Source organism: Coregonus lavaretus, assembly GCF_964263955.1.
Source record: "Coregonus lavaretus genome assembly, chromosome: 39".
In the NCBI taxonomy this organism is placed as follows: domain Eukaryota; kingdom Metazoa; phylum Chordata; class Actinopteri; order Salmoniformes; family Salmonidae; genus Coregonus; species Coregonus lavaretus.
Genome location: NC_140026.1, coordinates 14,582,215 through 14,606,193, shown reverse-complemented (window position 1 = coordinate 14,606,193; position 23,979 = coordinate 14,582,215). Strand labels below are relative to the sequence as shown.

Here is a 23,979-nt window from a genome sequence, read left to right as displayed (position 1 = left end):
TGAAGTTCCCTGACAAGAAGAGTACCAATCCCAGGAGACAGAGGAGAGAGAGAGAACAGAGAGAGGAAGAAACCATCTACTCTTGTGTGAGTCATCAAGACAGGACTTGACATGTATGGGTCATCCAATAAGAATCAGCCCCACCCCTCCTCTGAACTCCACTTTGATGTTGATTGTGCCTGTGTGAACTGGCGATTATATACTCTACATTTCTTATTTGCAGTAGGATGCCTTTGCAGGGGCCTATTGGATGAGGTTGACTGACTGCATACATTTGTATTTGTATAAACAACATTTATATAATAATGTTGCAAATGTCTGAACTCTTCCTTTTGATGATAATAGCTGTAACCTGCCTTTATGCTTGTTTGATATTTCAATAAACATGTTTTTATTTTGAAGTTTAATGGCCCAATTCTTACCATTTATTTGCACCAGGTATCAAAGGATCACATCTTTATTTTGTCAAAAAGGTGCCAACCTCACCAGAATTAATTTCCTCCTGAAAGCTTGAACTGCTTCTACAGACATGAAGTGAGAAATACAATGTAAACCCCCTGTGTATGTCAATGAGGACATATGTACCAGTAGTCTCAGCCACCGACCCAAATGATGAAAAAATACAAACCAGTAACTCTGACTTTACATCATTTGAAGGGCTGCTCTAACTATGGTATGCCACAGGACACGTTAGATTGTAGTTTTTATCAGATGGTTTATGCCTATTCAGAGAGCCAATGAAATCACTTTGTTCAGTGTTTCCGCCTACTTCATAATGACTACCCGATGAGTGTCATCATATAAAAGGTTCCCCGTTGTCAGACCCACACACTATACAGTGCAGAAAGGACATTAAAATGATGATTATATATTGGACAATATTTTTGTTTTACACCAATTTTGGTGAGTAAGAAATATTCATGTGGATCCTTTTACTTTTTATGTCAGTCTTTTTGAATCCAATTGAATGACTATGTAGTCTGAATAATGATAATAATGTATCATTCTGTACTATACCTTTGTCTTTGATTTATTTAGTTTGTTTGCTTCCCAGGATGTGCACTTAACAAGAATGTAATCCAACCAGACCCTGTGATGGTTACACACCTTGGACAAAGTGTATCTCTCACTTGCTTTTGTCGATCTGATTTGATCGAAGTCTCTTGGTTCAAGCAAACTGTTGGACAGAAACCTCTTCTCATGGCATCATCAATTTATCCCGATAAAAAAAATACATATTTCAACAACTTTTACAAGGACTTTACGGAGAATAAACTTTTGAGTGTGAAGAGAGGAGCTGACAGCTGTAACCTGACAATCTCAAAGATAGAGTCAGGGGACTCAGCTACATACTACTGTGGTGTTATGTTAGCGAGGGATGTCAAATTTGGAGAAGGAACAGTTATATTTGTGAAAGGTAACATCAGTTCCTTTTAAAAATGTTAAATACTGAAGTGTGTTCATATAATGCTAAATTAATGAATCTAGCAGGAAAATAGAATGTACACACCATGATCTTACTCACTCTCTTCAGATTCAGGGTCCAACAGCATGTCTGTTCTCCAGCAGTCTGTGTCTGAGTCAGTCCAGCCAGGAGACTCTGTGACTCTGAACTGTACAATACACACTGAGACCTGTGCAGGAGAACACAGTGTCTATTGGTTCAGACATGGCTCAGGAGAATCCCATCCAGGAATCATTTACACCCATGGAGACAGGAGTGATCAGTGTGAGAAGAGCCCTGGGGCTGGGTCTCCTACACAGAGCTGTGTCTATAACCTCCACAAGAGGAACCTCAGCCTCTCTGATGCTGGGACTTACTACTGTGCTGTGGCCTCATGTGGGGAGATACTGTTTGGAAACGGGACCAAGCTGGACATCGAAGGTAAACTGTGCATAACCAAAATACAGCACTAATGTTCTCTCAAATGTTAAGAAATATCATATGTAAATCTATCACTTTCAATTGATAGTAGATTTCAAATATAACTTTTATAGCTAACTTTTATGCCAAAAGCACTGAGCTACAAATAATAATATAAAATAATCTAAGTTTCAGACCTGTTGGGTGATCAGAGAAATCATATTTTCCTCATCATTCTATCTTGCCTGACAACTGCTGTGGTTCTGAATGTGGTTGTCAACGTTTTCCTCTGTGTGAGAATGAAGAGGTCACGATGTGAACACTGTGCAGGTACAGTAAAAGTCTTCATGCTAATAGTAATAGTAATAATAGTTATAGATCAAAAAGAAAGGTGAAGGCTAGCTCTCCTTTTACCACTTTCCTCTCTGGACATTGTTTTCATTTCACAAGCCTACTTAATTTTGAAGCAGAAAATATGACATTCACAGCAGTATGCCTTTTTATTAGTAAACAAGAAAAGGTTTCAAGTATATTGAATGTTTTATCATTGATCTTTTAGCGAGGACCCCTTCTCAGCAGAGCCAGTATTGGAAGCCTCATGCCAACACGTCAGAACAACAGGTTAGCAGAATTGCTGTATCAAGAGTGAGACTGGATAAGAGTATTAAAGCTAAATATTACAGCATTATATTTGACCCAGAGTCTGAATTGAGTGAGTCTGTGTTTCATCCTCATAGCTCCACGGTGACGATGATGGCCTGAACTACACTGCCCTGAAGTTCACTGACAAAAAGAGTACCAAGCCCAGGAGACAGAGGAGAGAACAGAGAGAACAGAGAGAGGAAGAAACCATCTACTCTGGTGTGAGTCATCAAGACAGGATGTGACAGTCCTCCAATCAGCATCATTTTAAGTTTAGCCCTACTGACCTCCACTTTGAGCTTGACTGTGTCCGTGTGACTTGGCTATTTTGTACATTCCTCATTTGCTGTAAAATGTAATGGTCGGGCCTAGCTGAAGAGACTGTCACTGCATTGGCCTATTCTCTTAATATCAATGTAGAATTATTCAGATGCAGAGCATAATTGTCCAGCAAGTGTGAAAGCTGATACTAGGATGGTTTCAGAAGTCTCAAATCCTCAGCAATAGTGGCTGAGGTTGACTGACTGGATACATTTGCTTTTGTAAATAGAAGTGTAGCACAAAATACTGTATTTACAATGATTTAGCAAATGTCTGCACTCTTCCTTCTCATGATAATGTCACGCCCTGGCTCTGGGGACACTGTTATGTTGAGCCAGGGTGTGTTATTCTATGTTTGTATTTCTATGTTGGCCTGAGTGACTCCCAATCAGAGGCAACGAGTGTCAGCTGGTTGTCTCTGATTGGGAGCCATATTTAACTGTCTGTCTTTCACTTTGTGTTTGTGGTTTCTTGTTCTTATTTGGTTTGTTTATGTAACCAGAGACATCATGTTTTCATCTGTTATTTTGATCGTGTGATCATTCTAATAAATATAATGTTCGCATTCAACGCTGCGCCTTGGTCTCTCCCTGACGATCGTGACAGAAGAAACCACCAAAACCAGACCAAGCAGCGTGTCCAGGAGCCATCGCTAGCAGATCTCCGTGGCAACCTCCACTGGGTCAAGCCGAGTGAGGAGCAGAGAGGGTGGACTTGGGAACAGTTGAGGAAGAGCTTCGACTGGGTCAAGCCCATTGAGGAGCTGAATAGCGGGAGTTGGAGACAGAAGAGCGAGAGTTGGGCGAGAACTATAGAGGCCTGGCCCACGGGGAGGAGAGACCCCCAGAAATTTTTTAGGGGGGGGCTCACGACGTCGGGGCAGCAGGAGGCCGCGATAGAGCGGTCCAGCGGGTTGGCAGAGGAGGCCGCCAGGTTACGGGGGCCACTGGTCGAAGAGGGGATGGAAGGTGGAGAGGCACGGCGAGAGGTACTGGGGTGTGTTACCAGTCCGGTCCGGCCCGTTCCAGATCCCGATGTAGGGCCAGTGGTGTGTGTCCCCAGTACGGTCCGGTCTGTTCCTGCTCCCCGCACCAAGTCAGTGGTGCGCTTCGTCAGCCCGGCTCGGTCCGTTCCTGCTTCCCGCACCAAGTCAGTGGTGCGCTTCGTCAGCCCGGCTCGGCCCATTCCTGCTCCCCGCACCAAGTCTGGGGTGCGTTTCGTCAGCCCTGTCCGGCCCGTTCCTGCTCTCCGCACCAAGTCTGTGGTGCGTTTCGTCAGCCCTGTCCGGCCCGTTCCTGCTCTCCGCACCAAGTCTGTGGTGCGCGTCGCCAGCCCAGTCCGGCCCATTCCTGCTCCCCGCACCAAGTCTGTGGTGCGTTTCATCAGCCCGGCTCGGCCCGTTCCTACTCCCCGCACCAAGTCTACGGTGCGTGTCGCCAGCTCGGCCCGGCCTGCTCCCCGCACCAAGGCAGTGGTGCGTTTCGTCAGCCCTGTCCGGCCCGCTCCTGCTCCCCACACCAAGCCAGTGGTGTGCGTCGTCAGTCCAGCACGGCCCGTGCCTGTTCCCCACACCAAGCCAGTGGTGTGCGTCGTCGGTCCGGCACGGCCCGTGCCTGTTCCACTGGTGCCTGGTCCGGCACCGGTCAGATGCGTTACGCCGGAGCTAGAGCAATCCGCTCCATCAGTGTGCAGTCCAGCTCCGGCCAGCGGGGCCAGACCGGACCAGGGGTACTTTGGGGGGTTGGAGAGGGAGTGGGGATCAGGCCCGGAGCCGGATCCGCCGCCAAGGCGGAGTGCCCACCCGGTCCCTCCCCTGTGGTATTTAGTTGGCGCGGTCGGAGTCCGCGCCTTTAGGGGGGGGTACTGTCACGCCCTGGCTCTGGGGACACTGTTATGTTGAGCCAGGGTGTGTAAGTCTATGTTTGTATTTCTATGTTGGCCTGAGTGACTCCCAATCAGAGGCAACGAGTGTCAGCTGGTTGTCTCTGATTGGGAGCCATATTTAACTGTCTGTCTTTCACTTTGTGTTTGTGGTTTCTTGTTCTTATTTGGTTTGTTTATGTAACCAGAGACATCACGTTTTCGTCTGTTATTTTGATCGTGTGATCATTCTAATAAATATAATGTTCGCATTCAACGCTGCGCCTTGGTCTCTCCCTGACGATCGTGACAGATAATAGTTGTAACATGGAACTATGTAACCTGCCTTTATTCTTGTGTGATATTTCAATAAACATGTTTTTATTTCCTACATTTAATGACTTGCCCAATTCTTACCACTTATTTGCACCATGTAATACTATATTATAAATTCTTTCACTTTGATATTAGTTTTTTGAGTAGATTGTTGACAAAAAAGATCACAATTAAATCCATTTGAATCCCACTTTGTAACACAATAAAATGTGAAGAAATCCAGTGTTGGTGTAGACTTTCTATAGGTACTGTATGTGCCACTAGTCACATCAACTGACGCAAACGATTAATCAATACAAACCCGTAACTCTGACTTTACACCCTTTGAAGATAAATAGCACACCTTTTTGGTAGCATAAGCATTTTATGCATAATTGATTCATAGATGAATACAGACTGAATCTGTATGTAAGGTGGGAATCTATTGGTTCAGACATGGCTCAGGAGAATCCCATCCAGGAATTATTTACACTCGTGGAGACAGGAGTGATCAGTGTGAGAAGAGCCCTGATGCTGGGTCTCCTACACAGAGCTGTTGTCAGTGATGCTGTAGGTGGGTGTAGTGGTGGAATCAAGCGCAGGACACCGAAGTACAGTCCAAAAGACTTTAGTGAAATTCCACAAGGGAAAATGAACAAACTGGCCCGAAGGCGAAACTCCGCACGTAGGCAGACAAAACAAACGGGCGCACTACACAGGTGCGTAAAACGCTCCAACACAGTGGAGAGATAGCTCAACCGAGCGAATAAGTAAACACGTCCAGTAACGCACGACAGACAATAAAGCAATCACACACAACACTGGACAAACACAACGAGAAACTTATAGGACGCTAATTAACCTAAACGATAACAGGTGTCACAACAAACAGACAAAAGCAAACGAACATAGAAACATGCAACGGTGGCAGCTAGAATTCCGGAGACAACGAACGCCGAAGCCTGCCCGAACAAGGAAGAGAGGCAGCCTCGGCCGAAACCGTGACAGTACCCCCCCCTTGAGGCGCGGCTCCAGACGTGCGCCGACTCCTGCCTCGGGGACGACCAGGAGGACGCGGAGCAGGGTGCGTCGGGTGCCCACGATGGAATTCCGTCAGGAGAGACGGGTCCAAAATGTCTCTCCTCGGCACCCAGCACCGTTCCTCCGGACCGTACCCCTCCCACTCCACTAGATATTGGAGACCCCCCATCCGACGTCTCGAATCCAAGATGGACCTCACGGAGTACGCCGGTGCCCCCTCGATGTCCAATGGGGGCGGAGGAGTCTCCCTGATCTCACTTTCTTGGAGTGGGCCAGCTACCACCGGCCTGAGAAGAGACACATGGAACGAGGGGTTAATACTTTTATATTCAACAGGTAGTTGTAATTTGTAACACACCTCGTTCAACCTTCTCAGGACTTTAAATGGCCCTACAAACCACCGACCCAGTTTCCGACAGGGCAGGCGGAGGGGCAGGTTTCTGGTAGAGAGCCAGACTCGATCACCAGGTGCGTACACCGGTCCCTCACTGCGGTGGAGATCGGCGCTCGCCTTATGACGACGGAGGGCCCGCTGCAGGTGGACGTGTGCAGCGTTCCATGTCTCCTCCGAGCGCCGCGCCCACTCATTCACCGCAGGAGCCTCGATCTGGCTCTGCTGCCAAAGTGCCAGAACCGGCTGGTAACCTAACACACATTGAAAAGGGGTTAGGTTAGTGGAGGAATGGCGTAGGGAATTCTGGGCCATCTCGGCCCAGGGAACGTACCTTGCCCACTCCTCCGGCCGGTCCTGGCAGTATGTTCTAAGAAACCTACCCACATCCTGGTTCACGCGTTCCACCTGCCCATTACTCTCCGGGTGGTAACCCGAGGAAGGGCTCACCGAGACCCCCAACCGCTCCATAAAGGCTCTCCAAACCCTGGAGGTAAATTGGGGACCTCGATCAGACACAATATCCTCGGGTACCCCGTAGTGCCGGAACACATGGGTGAATAGTGCTTCGGCAGTTTGCAGGGCAGTAGGAAGGCCCGGCATGGGGAGCAGACGACAGGCCTTAGAAAACCGGTCCACAACGACTAGTATAGTGGTATTTCCCTGTGAAGGAGGAAGGTCAGTAAGGAAATCCACCGAGAGGTGAGACCATGGTCGTTGTGGAACGGGCAGGGGTAGTAACTTACCCCTAGGCAGATGTCTAGGCGCCTTACACTGGGCGCACACCGAGCAGGAGGAAACATAAACCCTCACATCCCTTGCCAACGTGGGCCACCAGTACTTGGCACTAAGACAGTGCACTGTCCGGCCGATACCAGGGTGTCCAGAGGAGGGTGACGTGTGAGCCCAATAGATCAATCGATCCCGAACCTCGAGCGGAACGTACTTCCGACCCTCCGGGCATTGCGGTGGACTAGGGTCGGTGCGTAACGCCCGCTCGAGCTCAGCATCGACCTCCCACACTACCGGTGCCACCAGACACGACTCCGGCAGTATGGGAGTGGGCTCCACGGACCTCTCCTCCGTGTCATACCGCCGAGACAGCGCATCTGCCTTACCGTTCTGTGACCCAGGGATGTACGTGATCTTAAATGTAAACCGGGTCAAAAACATATTCCATCTTGCCTGGCGAGGGTTCAGCCTCCTCGCTGCCCGGATGTACTCCAGGTTACGGTGGTCCGTCAAAATGAGGAAAGGGTGTTGAGCCCCCTCAAGCCAGTGCCTCCACACCTTTAGGGCCTGTACCACGGCTAACAGCTCCCTGTCCCCTACGTCATAGTTTCGCTCCGCCGGACTGAGCTTCTTAGAATAAAAAGCACAGGGGCGGAGTTTAGGTGGCGCGCCTGACCGTTGTGAAAGCACGGCTCCTATACCGGCCTCAGACGCGTCCACCTCTACCTGAAATGGCAAAGAGGGATCCGGATGCGCCAGCACCGGGGCCGAGGTAAACAGGTCCTTCAGCCTCCCAAACGCCCTGTCCGCCTCGGCAGACCACTGCAGACGCACCGGACCCCCCTTCAAAAGAGACGTGATGGGAGCTGCCACCTGTCCAAAACCCCGGATAAACCTCCGGTAGTAATTCGCAAACCCCAAAAACTGCTGCACCTCCTTCACAGTGGTTGGTGTTTGCCAATTACGCACGGCTGACACCCGGTCTACCTCCATCTTCACCCCTGACGCAGACAACTGATACCCCAAAAAGGAGACCGACTCCTGGAAAAACAGACACTTCTCTGCCTTAACATACAGGTCGTGCTCCACCAGCCTCCGCAACACTCTGCGCACCAGGGCCACATGCTCGACTCGGGTAGGCGAGTGCACGAGAATGTCATCTATGTACACAACCACCCCCTGCCCCTGCATGTCCCTGAAGATCTCATCCACAAATGATTGGAAAACTGACGGAGCGTTCATCAACCCGTATGGCATGACAAGATACTCGTAATGGCCCGAGGTGGTACTAAAGGCTGTCTTCCATTCATCGCCCTCCCTGATGCGCACCAAGTTGTACGCGCTCCTGAGATCTAATTTAGTGAAGAAACGCGCCCCATGCAATGACTCCGTCATGGTCGCAATCAGCGGGAGTGGATAACTGTACTTCACCGTGATCTGATTGAGACCACGGTAATCGATGCACGGGCGTAACCCACCATCCTTTTTCTTCACAAAAAAGAAACTCGAGGACGCAGGGGAAGTGGAAGGCCGTATGTATCCTTGTCTCAGAGATTCGTCTATGTAAGTCTCCATAGCTTTCTTCTCCTCCTGAGACAGAGGATACACATGGCTCCGTGGGAGCGCAGCTCCTGCCTGGAGGTCTATCGCACAATCTCCCTGCCTATGGGGCGGCAACTGCGTCGCCCTCGACTTACTAAACGCAATAGCCAAATCCCCATACTCAGGGGGAACGTGCAATGCGGGCACCTGGTTTGGACTCTCCACCGAGGTAGCCCCTATGGAAACGCCCAAACATCGACCCACACACTGGGCAGACCACTCCATCAGAGCCCTCTCCTGCCATGAAATAGATGGGTTATGGGTACTCAACCAGGGCATGCCCAGCACCACCGGATACGCAGGCGAGTCGATCAGAAATAGCTGAATCATCTCCTGATGACCCCCCTGCGCACACATCCTAAGTGGCGCAGCGACCTCCCTGATCAAGCCCGCACCCAACGGACGGCTATCTAGGGCATGAACGGGGAAAGGGACATCAACAGGAAGACGGGGGATCCCTAAGGCTAAACAAAACTTCTTATCAACAAAATTCCCAGCCGCGCCTGAATCTACCAGCGCCTTATGCTGGGAATGAGGTGCTACCTGTGGGAAACGCACAGGTATACAGAAATGTGCAACAGAGAGCTCTGGGTGAGTGGGGCGCCTACTCACCTGGAAGGACTCCCCAGTGCGGGACCTGTCGTCCTCTCCCCTAGGAGGCCATCCCCAGCACCTAGCCGCGGTGTGTCCTCCCCGACCACAGTTGGTGCAGGAGATGGACCCCCTCGTAAGCCGACCCCTCCTCTCTCTAGCGCCAGCGCCCCCGAGCTCCATGGGGCACGGCTCGGAGGCGCTGGAGGGTGAAATGGACGGACCCCCCTCGGAACGTCCGCGGGTAGCTAGCAGGTTATCCAGCCTGATGGACATGTCGACCAACTGGTCGAACGAGAGGCTGGTGTCCCTACAGGCCAGCTCCCTACGGACGTCCTCGCGTAGACTACATCTGTAGTGATCGCTGAGAGCCCGCTCATTCCACCCTGCATCCGCCGCTAGAGTACGGAATTCTAAGGCGAACTCCTGGGCACTCCTCTTCCCCTGCCGGAGGAAGACCAGACGCTCCCCCGCCGCTTTCCCCTCCGGGGGATGGTCGAACACCGCCCTGAAGCGGCGGGAGAACTCGTCGTAGGTGATGGTGTTCGCGTCGATCCTCCTCCACTCTGCGTTGGCCCATTCCAACGCCTTCCCGGAAAGGCAGGAGATCAGGGCGGACACGCTCTCATGTCCCGAAGGCGCCGGGTGCACGGTGGCCAGGTAAAGCTCCACCTGGAGAAGGAATCCCTGACACCCGGCCGCGGTCCCATCGTAGGCCCTCGGGAGCGAGAGTCGAACTCCTCTGGGTTCCGGAGCGGGAATGGGCTGACTTGCCGATGGTGCTGGCAGAGAGGATGGCGGTGGAGGAGTCCCCCAGCCTCGGATGGTGGTGATCACCTCCTGCAGTGCGGACCCCATCTGCAGGATCTGGTCACTCTGTTCTCGGACCCTGTCCTCCAGCGTCGCCTGGGCTGCTGCGGCTCCTGCTGATTCCATTCTTGCAGGTGTGTGATTTTGTCAGTGATGCTGTAGGTGGGTGTAGTGGTGGAATCAAGCGCAGGACACCGAAGTACAGTCCAAAAGACTTTAGTGAAATTCCACAAGGGAAAATGAACAAACTGGCCCGAAGGCGAAACTCCGCACGTAGGCGGACAAAACAAACGGGCGCACTACACAGGTGCGTAAAACGCTCCAACACAGTGGAGAGATAGCTCAACCGAGCGAATAAGTAAACACGTCCAGTAACGCACGACAGACAATAAAGCAATCACACACAACACTGGACAAACACAACGAGAAACTTATAGGACGCTAATTAACCTAAACGATAACAGGTGTCACAACAAACAGACAAAAGCAAACGAACATAGAAACATGCAACGGTGGCAGCTAGAATTCCGGAGACAACGAACGCCGAAGCCTGCCCGAACAAGGAAGAGAGGCAGCCTCGGCCGAAACCGTGACAGCTGTGTCTACAACCTCCCCAAGAGGAACCTCAGCCTCTCTGATGCTGGGACTTACTACTGTGCTGTGGCCTCATGTGGGGAGATACTGTTTGGGAACGGGACCAAGCTGGACATTGTCTGTAAGTTATAATTTTGACATTTCTGAAAATGTCTAACATACTTTCACATTGTTGTGAATACATTGTATGTCTGGTTGAACAAAATGTCCTGAATTTCCTCTATCACTGTCTGTATTTCTACAGATGTTTGTAAGGAGGACCATGTTCTCTTGGTGTACTGTCTGGGTGTAGTGTTGGCTCTTTGTGTCATCCTCATCATTGTCCTTGGTTCTGTTTTGTATAAGATGACCAAGAAAACCTCTCTGCTGTGTAGAGGTAAGTGGTATCATTGTGAACAATATACACTGCATTCGGAAAATATTCAGACCCCTTGACTTTTTCCACATATTGTTTTACTTTACAGCCTGTTTTAGTCATGAAACTGGGTTAATTCATTGTATGATGATGATGATGATGATGATGATGATGATGATGATGATTCCACCATGTGTTTGTCTACAGGAACACACCCTCAGTCAAGTACTTCATCAGTCCCCAGTTCTCATAACCATGTAGACAGACCTAACACTGGTCCAACTGTTGTTGATTCAATGTATTTTATCTTCATTCAAAATATGAAAATAGGCATTTACTTAAAGGTGTTGTTTCACTATAAATATATTTGTCTAATACAAAATGTTTCGGTTTTATATTTGTTATTCCTCTCGGAATCAAGATGCTGACACACTCCAATACGCTGCTCTGAACGTCATCCACAAGAAAGTAAAGGCTGGGAGACAGAGGAGTGCCATGGAGAGAGACACTGTGTACTCTGTGGTGAGACTCCAAAACATGGACTGAAACGTCAACTTTTGCTCTTGAATAACTTGCATTGCTTTTGTGTTTTCTACACTGTATGTATAACTATGGCTTTTTCATTGTGTGGTACAATTACTTGTACTCTGTCAACCTCCTTTTAACATTGATACTGTTGTGAATTTTAGATCAAATAAAACATTCAACTGCTTTCATATAGAGGCATTTTTTTATTTGATATTTTCCTCTGTTGTTAAATTTCACCTGAAGATTCAGTATGCAACAACCATATTAAGCTTATAATCAATGTAACAAAGCTTTTTTGGGTCGCATAATGCAATGTAAATACAAATCTACTGACTGGTGTTTTAGTTTGTCTCAAACTCTTTTGTAGGTGTATCCTGACAACATCTCTGTAGTGTTATGAATGCCCTAAAAATATTAAACTAATCTCTAACCCCCAGCAATGACCTTCAGTCCGCACCACACACTACCTACACACACCTCAGTGCATCAAAACCACAAACAACCATGTCACTAAGAGCACAACTCACTCTCTAAATGAGAAAAACTTGAAGTAAAAATAAACATCCTAGTTTAATATACAGTCGTGGTCAAAAGTTTTGAGAATAACACAAGTATTGGTCTTCACAAAGTTTGCTGTTTCAGTGTTTTTAGATATTTTTGTCAGATGTTACTATGGTATACTGAAGTATAATTACAAGCATTCCATAAGTGTCGAAAGCTTTTATTGACAATTACATTACGTTTATGCAAAGAGTAAATATTTCCAGTGTTGACCCTTCTTTTTCAAGACCTCTGCAATCCACCCTGGCATGCTGTCAATTAACTTCTGGGCCACATCCTGACTGATGGCAGCCCATTCTTGCATAATCAATGTTTGGAGTTTGTCAGAATTTGTGGGTTTTTGTTTGTCCACCCGCCTCTTGAGGATCGACCACAAGATCTCAATGGGATTAAGGTCTGGGGAGTTTCCTGGCCATGGACCCAACATTTAGATGTTTTGTTCCCCGATCCACTTAGTTATCACTTTTGCCTTATGGCAAGGTGCTCCATCATGCTGGAAAAGGCATTGCTCGTCACCAAACTGTTCTTGGATGGTTGGAAGAAGTTGCTCTCAAGAGGATGAGTTGGTATCATTCTTTATTCATGGCTGTGTTCTTAGGCAAAATAGTGAGTGAGCCCAAACCCTTGGCTGAGAAGCAACCCCACACATGAATGGTCTCAGGATGCTTTACTGTTGGCATGACACAGGACTGATGGTAGCGCTCACCTTGTCTTCTCCGAATAAGCTTTTTTCTGGATGCCCCAAACAATCGGAAAGGGGATTCATCAGAGAAAATGATTTTGCCCCAGTCCTCAGCAGTCCAATCCCTGTACCTTTTGCAGAATATCAGTCTGTCCCTGATCTTTTTCCTGGAGAGAAGTGGCTTCCTCGCTGCCCTTCTTGACACCAGGCCATCCTCCAAAAGTCTTTGCCTCACTGTGCGTGCAGATGCACTCATTCCTGCCTGCTGCCATTCCTGAGCAAGCTCTGCACTGGTGGTGCCCCGATCCCGCAGCTGAATCAACTTTAGGAGACGGTCCTGGCGCTTGCTGGACTTACTTGGGCGCCCTGAAGCCTTCTTCACAACAATTGAACCTCTCTCCTTGAAGTTCTTGATGATCCGATAAATGGTTGATTTAGGTGCAAGCTTACTAGTAGCAATATCCTTGCCTGTGAAGCCCTTTTTGTGCAAAGCAATGATGACGGCACGTGTTTCCTTGCAGGTAACCATGGTTAACAGAGGAAGAACAATGATTTCAAGTGCCACCCTCCTTTTAAAGCTTCCAGTCTGTTATTCTAACTAAATCAGCATGACAGAGTGATCTCCAGACTTGTCCTCGTCAACACTCTCACCTGTGTTAACGAGAGAAACAAAGGCCCAACAAAAACACTGTGTGGCTGTTAAGAATTTATAACAAGGTAATATATACATTTATTACATGCATATTAAACATCAGTATCATGTTATAAATCCATTTCAGAATCATTGCGTCACATCAATCAAACAGGCTAGGTAGTCATCATCACTGGATCATTACTACTAAAATCAACTAAGTTATTATAAAGTGTCGCTTAGTTACCAGGAGGAGCCACACAATCACTCAAAATAAAACTTGAAGAAGGGTTATCTCTATGACGAAGACAACGACTCGTGTGTTTCAATGTAGTGTTTTAAAATTGAGTTCCAGGGAGTAGTTGAAAAAGTATGGGAGACAACCCATTTATTCATATAATCTCTCCTCTGTAATGTGTTGACCTCTTCTAGTGGTGTTGATAGCATGTCACTCACACCCACCCCCACACAGTGAACAAATTCACAGATACTCTGCAGTCTTCTGTAAGCCCAAGATGATGTCGTATCTACGCTTTGGTCAGGTGGGCCTGCTGGCTTTGTGCACACAGGACCCTCCTACCTGCTCTCTGTGTCTCTGTGTCTCTATGTGGTTTTCAGCAGGATGTCTATGTGGTGTCACTGTTGTTCTCACTATCTTTACTTGTTGTTCATGTTGCCCCTGACAGCTTACAGCCACAGCAAAACAGTTATTAATTAAACTGACTCAAATATATATTTAGTTATCTGAAATCAGTTACAAACCACAAATGACTGCTAATGAACCCTATTTGAACCCTCTGAGTTAAGCATCTCATGTGTGATACAGCACCATCTATTCTAACTTGTGGTCCAGTGGTGAGGGGCCATTTTGTGATGATGTCATGGGAGAACTTTCAGTACATTCTCAAACAGACATGACTTGTGAAGCACAAAGACTACTGCAGGATGCTCTGTGAGAAGGAGACCAATAGAGGAGGATCCTCCTTCTGACAGATTAATTTCATTTAGAACCGCACTAACCAGAGAGTAAAACAGACTAGATAGGTATAGTGTGTCACTTCAGGCATGCACTCTCAGGTGATACACTTAGTGAATGTTTCTGTGAATTATATTCATGGAATGGAAGACTGACATGTACTTGTTTCATTGTGTAGGTGTTTACCCCACTGATGTTCACCCTTGTACATACACTATATATACAAAGGTATGTGGACACCCCTTCAAATTGGTGGATTCGGCTATTTCAGCAATACCCGTTGCTGACAGGTGTATAATATCGAGCACACAGCCATGCAATCTCCATAGACAAAAATTGGCAGTAGAATTGCCTTTATGTAGAGCTCAGTATCTTTCAACGTGGCACCTTTCTAACAAGTCAGTTCGTCAAATTTCTGCACTGCTAGAGCTGCCCCGGTCAACTGTAAGTGCTGGTATTGTGAAGTGGAAAAATCTAGGAGCAACAACGGCTTAGCCGAGAAGTGGTAGGCCACACAAGCTCACAGAACGGGACCACCGAGTGCTGAAGCGCACAGCGCGTAAAAATCTTCTGTCCTCGGTTGCAACACTCCGTAAATAGTTCCAAACTGCCTCTTGAAGCAATGTCAGCACCCGACGTCAGCACAATAACTGTTTGGTTTCCATGGCCGAGCAGCCGCACACAAGCCTAAGATCACCATGCTCAATGCCAAGTGTCGGCTGGAGTGGTGCAAAGCTCACCGCCATTGGACTCTAGAGCAGTGTTCTCTGGAGTGATTAATCACACTTCACTATACAGCAGTCAGACAGATGAATCTGGGTTTGGCGGATGCCAGAAAAACACTACCTGCCCCAATTCATAGTGCCAACTGTAATGTTTGGTGGAGGAGGAATTATGGTCTTGGGCTGTTATTCATGGTTCAGGCTAGGCCCCTTAGTTCCAGTGAAGAGAAATCTTACAAACACATCACACAATGACATTCTAGATGATTCTGTGCTTCCAACTTTGTGGCAACAGTTTGGGGAAGGCCCTTTCCTTTTTCAGCATGGCAATGCCCCTGTGTACAACTTCCTAATATTGAGTTGCAACCCCCCTTTTGCCCTCAAACAGCCTCAATTCGTCTGTGTATGGACTCTACAAGGTGTTGAAAGCTTTCCACAGGGATGCTGTTGACTCCAATGCTTCCCACAGTTGTGACAAGTTGGCTGGATGTCCTTTGGGTGGTGGACCATTCTTGATACACACAGGAAACTGTTGAACATGAAAAACCCAGCAGCGTTGCAATTCTTGACACAAACCGGTGGGCCTGGCACCTACTACCATACAACATTCAAAGGCACTTCAATCTATTGTCTTGCCCATTCATCCTCTGAATCACACAATCCATGTCTCAATTGTGTCAAGGCTTAAGAATCCTTCTTTAACGTGTCTCCTCACCTTCATCTACCCTGATTGAAGTGGATTTGACAAGTTTTATCAATAACGGATCATAGCTTTCACCTGATCAGTCTACGTCATGGAAAGATACATTTTATTATTTCAGATTGTGACGTTGATCCACAGATGAGAATCCTGGACCTTCTCCCCATCATCAGAACTGGAGTTCTCCTCTGCTGCCTGATCATCTTCATCATCATCTACCTCATCAGGAAATAGATCACGCTAAGGCCAGTGTCAATAGACTATAGCTGGGTTATTGAGTAAAGTAGGAGATACTGTATCATTGCTATACATTGCAAATGATGATTTATTGAGATTGCTTAGTTGCTCGTATTGCATTAGAAAAATATTAGCCTGCGACTTCTAATTCAATTGAGCATCATCATCCCTGCTTATGCTGTATGTGTTAATTGATTGAACTGCTCTACTGAAATCCCTGTGTACAGAATGTGCCTTCTTTTTGCATTAATAAATATCTATTTAAACAACTGATAGGGACTAAAATAGACTTATTCCTTCTCGTGTGTTCTGTACATACAGTATCCCTGTATGAATGTTTGTCCAGAGGGCTTCTGCAGAGACTACCTACTGTTACCATGCTAAACCCACCCACGCATCATGCAGTGAGCTGTTCACAGGTACCTTAACACTTTGGTCTGCTGTGAGCTCAAGACAAGGCCATCTCTTTGCTTTGGATAGGCCTGGTTGGCCTTTCACTCACTATGTGGTTTCAGCAGGATGTCTACCTGGTGTCAGTGTGTTTTCTCTCATGCTTACATTGTTGATCACGACCATAACAATTAGAAACACAGTCCACTGACATACTGCATGCTATATAGCCTCTATCTTATCATATGGGCCAGTTTCCCAGACACAGTTTAAGCCGAGTCCTGTACTAAAAAGCATGTTCATGTTCATTCTTGAACTACGATAATTGATTTACAGAGTTTAAAGTAGAAGTTGTATCAATGTATACTAGGCTACAGCTAAGAGCCCTACCCACCCAGGTACACCCCTGACCCCTACTAAACTATCAGGTGTTACACTTCAGTTAGAGCATGATTCTGTGAATGATAGTTAATGAGAGTTACATGAAATAGATTGTTTCATCCTGTAGTGTACGTTATTCCCCCATATATACTCATGATGCTCCACCCCTGATCCCCCTGGTACATATCAAGTTCTGTTCTATCTATAACAGTCCTCCTATAGGTCATTAGGAGAGCCGTAACTGTTGCATGGGGTGGGGCCAAGTCTAAGGCACACAACTAAGTTTGATCCCAAGGGCATGTACAGCTACATACTGTATATGTAATGTATGCTTGATAATGTACTGCATGCTTATCAGACAACAGTGGTGGAAAAAGTACCCAATTGTCATACTTGAGTAAAAGTGAAAGTCACCCAGTAAAATACTACTTGAGTAAGAATGTCTTTATGAATGTTTGTCCAGAGGGCTTCTGCAGAGACTACCTACTGTTACCATGCTAAACCCACCCACGCATCATACACTCAGTGAGCTGTTCACAGTTACCTGATCACTTTGGTCTGCTGTGAGCTCAAGATGAAGCCATCTCTACGCTGAGGACAGGCCTGCTGGCCTCCTACACACTCTGTGGTTTTCTGCAGGATGTCTATGTGGTGTCAGTCAGTTACTTTCTTTCTTCCTTGCTCACGCCAATGACAATTAGAAACACAGCTCCATCTAGACTAACACAGTATCTTATCACTTACAAGATCATAGGTTTTATCAGTTCTTGAACTGTAATCATTAGTTTACAGAGTATAGAGTAGAAGGTGTATCCAGGCTACAGACAAGAGCCCTACCCACCCAGGTAAACCCCTGACCCCTACTAAACTCCTGAGTGGCGCAGTGGTCTAAGGCACTGCATCGCAGTGCTAACTGTGCCACTAGAGATCCTGGTTCGAATCCAGGCTCTGTCGCAGCCGGCCGCGACCGGGAGACTCATGGGCGGCGCACAATTGGCCCAGGGTAGGGGAGGGAATGGCCGGCAGGGATGTAGCTCAGTTGATAGAGCATGGCGTTTGCAACGCCAGGGTTGTGGGTTCGATTCCCACGGGGAGCCAGTATAAAAAAATATGTATTCACTAACTGTAAGTCGCTCTGGATAAGAGCGTCTGCTAAATGACTAAAATGTAAATGTAAATGTAAACTATCAGGTGTTACACTTCATGTTTCTGTGAATGATAGTGAAAGTAAGACTGACATAAAATTGTCTTGCTTTATCATCAGGAGAACTGTAACTGCTGCATGTGGTGGAACCAAAGATGTCTAAGGCACACAACTGATGTTGATACCAAGAGTATACAAGTACATGCAGTGGATTCGGAAAGTGTTCAGACAGCTTTTTCCACATTTTGTTAAGTTACAGCCTTATTCAAAAATTGATTAAATTGATTTTATTTCTCATCAAACAACACACAATACCCCATAATGACAGAGCAAAAACAGGTTTTTAGAAATTTTAGCAAATGTAATAAAAATGTAAACCCAAAATATAAAATGTACATAAGTAATCAGACCGTTTACTCAGTACTTTGTTGAAGCACCTTTTGCAGCGATTACAGCCTTGAGTCTTCTTGGGTATGACACTAAAAACTTTGCACACCTGTATTTGGGGAGTTTCTCCCATTCTTCTCTGCAGATCCTCTCAAGCTCAGTCATGTTGGATGGGGAGCTTCGCTGCACAGCTATTTTCCGGTCTCTCCAGAGATGTTCAATCGGGTTCAAGTCCGGGCTCTGGCTGGGCCACTCAAGGACATTCATATTTATTTTTATTTTATTTTATTTCACCTTTATTTAACCAGGTAAGCCAGTTGAGAACAGGTTCTCATTTACAACTGCGACCTGGCCAAGATAAAGCAAAGTAGTGCAATAAAAACAACACAGAGTTACATATGGGGTAAAAAAAACACAAAGTCAGAAATACAACAGTAAATATATATACAGTGTGTGCAAATGTAGCAAGTTATGGAGGTAAGGCAATAAATAGGCTATAGTGCAGAATAATTACAATAGTATTAACACTGGAATGCTAGATGTGCAAGAGATTATGTGCAAATAGAGATACTGGGGTGCAAAAGAGCAAAATAAATAACAATATAGGGATGAGGTAGTTGGGTGGGCTAATTTCAGATGGGCTGTGTACAGGTGCAGTGATCGGTAAGGTGCTCTGACAACTGATGCTTAAAGTTATTGAGGGAGATAAGAGTCTCCAGCTTCAGAGATTTTTGCAATTCGTTCCAGTCATTGGCAGCAGAGAACTGGAAGGAATGGCGGCCAAAGGAGGTGTTGGCTTTGGGAATGACCAGTGAGATATACCTGCTGGAGCGCAGACTACGGGTGGGTGCTGCTATGGTGACCAATGAGCTAAGATAAGGCGGGGATTTGCCTAGCAGTGATTGTACAGAAGCAACTCCTGCATTGTCTTGGATGTGTGCTTAGGGTTGTTGTCCTGTTGGAAGGTGAACCTTCACCCCAGTCTGAGGTCATGAGCGCCCTGGAGTAGGTTTTCATCAAGGATCTCTCTGTACTTTGCTCCGTTCGTCTTGCCCTCGAGCCTGACTAGTCTCCCAGTCCCTGCCGCCGAAAAACATCCCCACAGCATGATGCTGCCACCACAATGCTTCACCAAAGGGATGGTGCCAGGTTTCCTCCAGGCGTGACGCTTGGCATTCAGGCCAAAGAGTTCAATCTTGGTTTCATAAGACCAGAGTATCTTGTTTCTCATGGTCTGAGTCCTTCAGGTGCCTTTTGTGAAACTCCAAGCGGGCTGTTATGTACCTTTTACTGAGGAGTGGCTTTCCTCTGGCCACTCTACAATAAAGGCCTGATTGTTGGAGTGCTGCAGAGATGGTTGTCCTTCTGGACGGTTCTCCCATCTCGGTCACCTCCATGGCCAAGGCCCTTCTCCCCCAATTGTTCAGTTTGGCTGGGTGGCCAGCTCTAGGAAGAGTCTTGGTGGTTCCAAACTTCTTCCATTTAAGAATGATGCAGGCCACTGTGTTCTTGGACAATTCCTTCAACCTCATGGCTTGGTTATTGCTCTGACATGCACTGTCAACTCTGGGACCTTATATAGACAGGTGTGTGCCTTTCCAAATCATGGCCAATCAATTGAATTTACCTCAGGGGGACTCTGATCAATGGATACAGGATGCACCTGAGCTCAATTTTGAGTCTCATAGCAAAGGGTCTAAATACCTAAATAAATTATGTATTTCTCTTTTTTATTTGTAATACATTTGCAAAAAAAAATCTAAAAACCTTTTTTTCGCTTTGTCATTATGTTGTATTTTGTGCAGATTGATTAGATTTTTTATTTATGTAATCAATTTTAGAATAATGCTGTAATGTAACAAAATGTTAAAAAGTCAAAGGGTCTGAATACTTTCCTAATGCACTGTATAATGTATGCTAATTTTTTGTTGTTGTAAAAACTACATGAAAAACGTATTTAAAAATATAAATTAACCTGTGATGGTAAATGGGGTGGTAAAGTATGATTTCCAAGAAGGAAAAAAAGGTTGTTGGATAATATTTTGATTGGTCTTACACAGACTATCTATCCAGATAAGAGTTTTAACAGAGTATTAGACAGCTTTCATCCAGCCAGTTGTTGCAAATTACTAGCATTGGTCCACTTTTAGCATTGATTATATACAGTAAGTGATTCTCAGTTTATGGTGGGCTGGATAAGGCATCAACAAAAATGACGTGTCCAGTTTAACCAATCACCAAATAGCCCACTGTTGATTTCTTTTTTTTTACTTGGGTAGACTTCTTCCACTCAAGACACAGTTACTAACTTCAAAGATGATCATCACACTCTGCCTGATATTTCCACTTCTCAGGGAGATGGGTAGGTCCAACTTATATATTTCTGTGCTTATAGGGGGTACACCATACATTTGAAGTCAACCAGGAACTTTATTGATGTAATTCATATCTGTCTTTGTGTGTATTCTAGCTGGGGTACAATCCTCAGCCATGCACCTTGTTTCAGCCAACATAGGAGACACAGTGACATTGCAATGCTTCCATGAAGGCAACTTGGCACTGCACTTCTTGTGGTTCAAGCAAACATTGGCTGACAATCCTCAGCTCATGACAACTTTCTACAGTTATGACAATAATGCCACATTCCACAATGAATTTGAAGGCAACCCTCACTACTTAGTGCAAAGTGGCAAAGGAATAAAACACCTAAGGATCTCAGACATGCAGCTCTCAGATTCAGCAATAATTATTGTGGGAGTTCTTATTCCAACAAGGTGGATTTGGAGAAGGAGCAATTCTCATTGTTAAAGGTACAACATCTGAATTTAGAGAGAATATAACTAGAATCGAGTGTTCTGTAACTATAATCATGAGCATTGTTGCACTTTACATTTTGGATATACAATGTCTTAATTAAATGTAAGGTAATCCCACAATAACATATTACTGTAGCTTAAGTTTTCAGCAAATGTTGAGTTAGGACACAAAATAGGAAACACATTTACTGACATGAAAACCTTTTTGTCAGGTTCAGGGTCCAGAAACACCACCGTTGTACAGCAGTCTGTCTGAGTCAGTCCAGACAGGAGACTTTGTGACTCTGAACTGTACAATACACACTGAGACCTGTGCAGGAGAACACTGTGTCTATTGGTTCAGACATGGCTCAGGAGATTCCCGTCCAGGAATCATTTACACCCATGAAGACAGGAGTGATCAGTGTGAGAAGAGCCCTGAGGCTGGGTCTCCTACACAGAGCTGTGTCTACAACCTCCCCAAGAGGAACCTCAGCCTCTCTGATGCTGGGACTTACTACTGTGCTGTGGCCTCATGTGGGGAGATACTGTTTGGAAACGGGACCAAGCTGGAGATCAAGGGTAGGTGATACATCTTACATTTCTGTTTATATCTATTGTATAATCTATTGTGTCCAACTGTACACAGTGCTAGTTATTTAGATCACATAAGAAAACGTCCAATCATTATCCCAGACATTGTTGCAGACCCTCTTCTCTTGGTGTACTTCCTGAGTGCTGCATTGGGTCTCTCATTTATCCTGATCATTGTCCTTGGTAGCATCACGAACATCACGATCAAGAGAAAGTATCTGCAGTGTAGGGGTAAGTGAAGTCCAAACCAAATAAATGAATGATATACTTACAGTGGGGAGAACAAGTATTTGATACACTGCCGATTTTGCAGGTTTTCCTACTTACAAAGCATGTAGATGCCTGTAATTTTTATCATAGGTACACTTCAACTGTGAGAGATGGAATGTAAAACAAAAATCCAGAAAATCACATTGTATGATTTTTAAGTAATTAATTTGCATTTTATTGCATGACATAAGTATTTGATACATCAGAAAAGCAGAACTTAATATTTGGTACAGAAACATTTGTTTGCAATTACAGAGATCACACGTTTCCTGTAGGTCTTGACCAGGTTTGCACACACTGCAGCAGGGATTTTGGCCCACTCCTCCATACAGACCTTCGCCAGATCCTTCAGGTTTCGGGGCTGTCGCTGGGCAATACGGACTTTCAGCTCCCTCCAAAGATTTTCTATGGGGTTCAGGTCTGGAGACTGGCTAGGCCACTCCAGGACCTTGAGATGCTTCTTACGGAGCCACTCCTTAGTTGCCCTGGCTGTGTGTTTCGGGTCGTTGTCATGCTGGAAGAACCAGCCATAACCCATCTTCAATGCTCTTACTGAGGGAAGGAGGTTGTTGGCCAAGATCTCGCGATACATGGCCCCATCCATCCTCCCCTCAATATGGTGCAGTCGTCCTGTCCCCTTTGCAGAAAAGCATCCCCAAAGAATGATGTTTCCACCTCCATGCTTCACGGTTGGGATGGTGTTCTTGGGGTTGTACTCATCCTTCTTCTTCCTCCAAACACGGCGAGTGGAGTTTAGACCAAAAAGCTCTATTTTTGTCTCATCAGACCACATGACCTTCTCCCATTCCTCCTCTGGATCATCCAGATGGTCATCTGCAAACTTCAGACGGGCCTGGACATGCGCTGGCTTGAGCAGGGGGACCTTGCGTGCGCTGCAGGATTTTAATCCATGACGGCGTAGTGTGTTACTAATGGCTTTCTTTGAGACTGTGGTCCCAGCTCTCTTCAGGTCATTGACCAGGTGCTGCCGTGTAGTTCTGTGCTGATCCCTCACCTTCCTCATGATCATTGATGCCCCACGAGGTGAGATCTTGCATGGAGCCCCAGACCGAGGGTGATTGACCGTCATCTTGAACTTGTAAGTAGGAAAACCTGCAAAATCGGCAGTGTATCAAATACTTGTTCTCCCCACTGTATGTAGCAGGTACAGTCCTTCAGAAAAGTTTATATTCTTTTATTTCACCAGCTGTATCTGTAGTGGAAGAAGTAGTTGTATCTTTATCTTTTCTGTCTTTCTTTTCAGGACCCGTCTCTCAGACAAGAGGTCCAGCAGTCTCTTCTTCAGATGCAAGGGTAAACAGAATTCCTGATGTTGTATTACCATAAAAGGGAAGTTTGAAAGTGGTTACAATAAAAACATATAGTAATACTTCCCCCATTTTATAATTGTTCTTCACAGGCCCAAGATGCAGACAGTCTCCATTATGTAGCTCTGAATCTGAGCAACAAGAAGAACAGGTCTAGAAGACAGAGAAGCAACAAGGTGGAGGAGATGGTGTACTCTGGGATTAGACAGTAGAACTGGATGAATGACACAGCCTTAATTGTTAACTTTATTAGCTGTAACTGTAATGAATTAGGTGCATTGCTTCTCTTCCAAACTCATTGACAATGACTTACTTGTGATATGATGAATAAAGCATTTAACTATAATCAAGACAAAGGAAGTTGAATGTATTTATTTAGGCCATACCCAAGCATCTTTATGTTGCAGTGACGAACAGCTTTTTCTCTTGTCATGCCAGCAACACCCCCTCTCACTCACAGCAACCTATTTACAGGTACTCTGATTTCATTTCTTAATTCAGAAGAAAATAATACATGGTAGTATGCCTTTTAATA

General features: G+C 46.0%; 1 protein-coding gene across 1 annotated transcript; it reads left to right on the top strand.

Moving 5' to 3' along the window:
* Nucleotides 1-860: 860 nt before the first annotated feature.
* Nucleotides 861-23,656, top strand: LOC311112958 (uncharacterized protein; the record flags this gene model as incomplete). The annotated part of the gene is made up of 8 exons (XM_084156090.1): nucleotides 861-903; nucleotides 1,055-1,417; nucleotides 1,535-1,885; nucleotides 11,008-11,139; nucleotides 13,953-14,062; nucleotides 21,486-21,834; nucleotides 23,381-23,430; nucleotides 23,537-23,656. The coding sequence occupies 8 exons, from the start codon at nucleotides 861-863 to the stop codon at nucleotides 23,654-23,656; spliced, it is 1,518 nt and encodes a 505-aa protein (XP_084012216.1).
* Nucleotides 23,657-23,979: the final 323 nt, after the last annotated feature.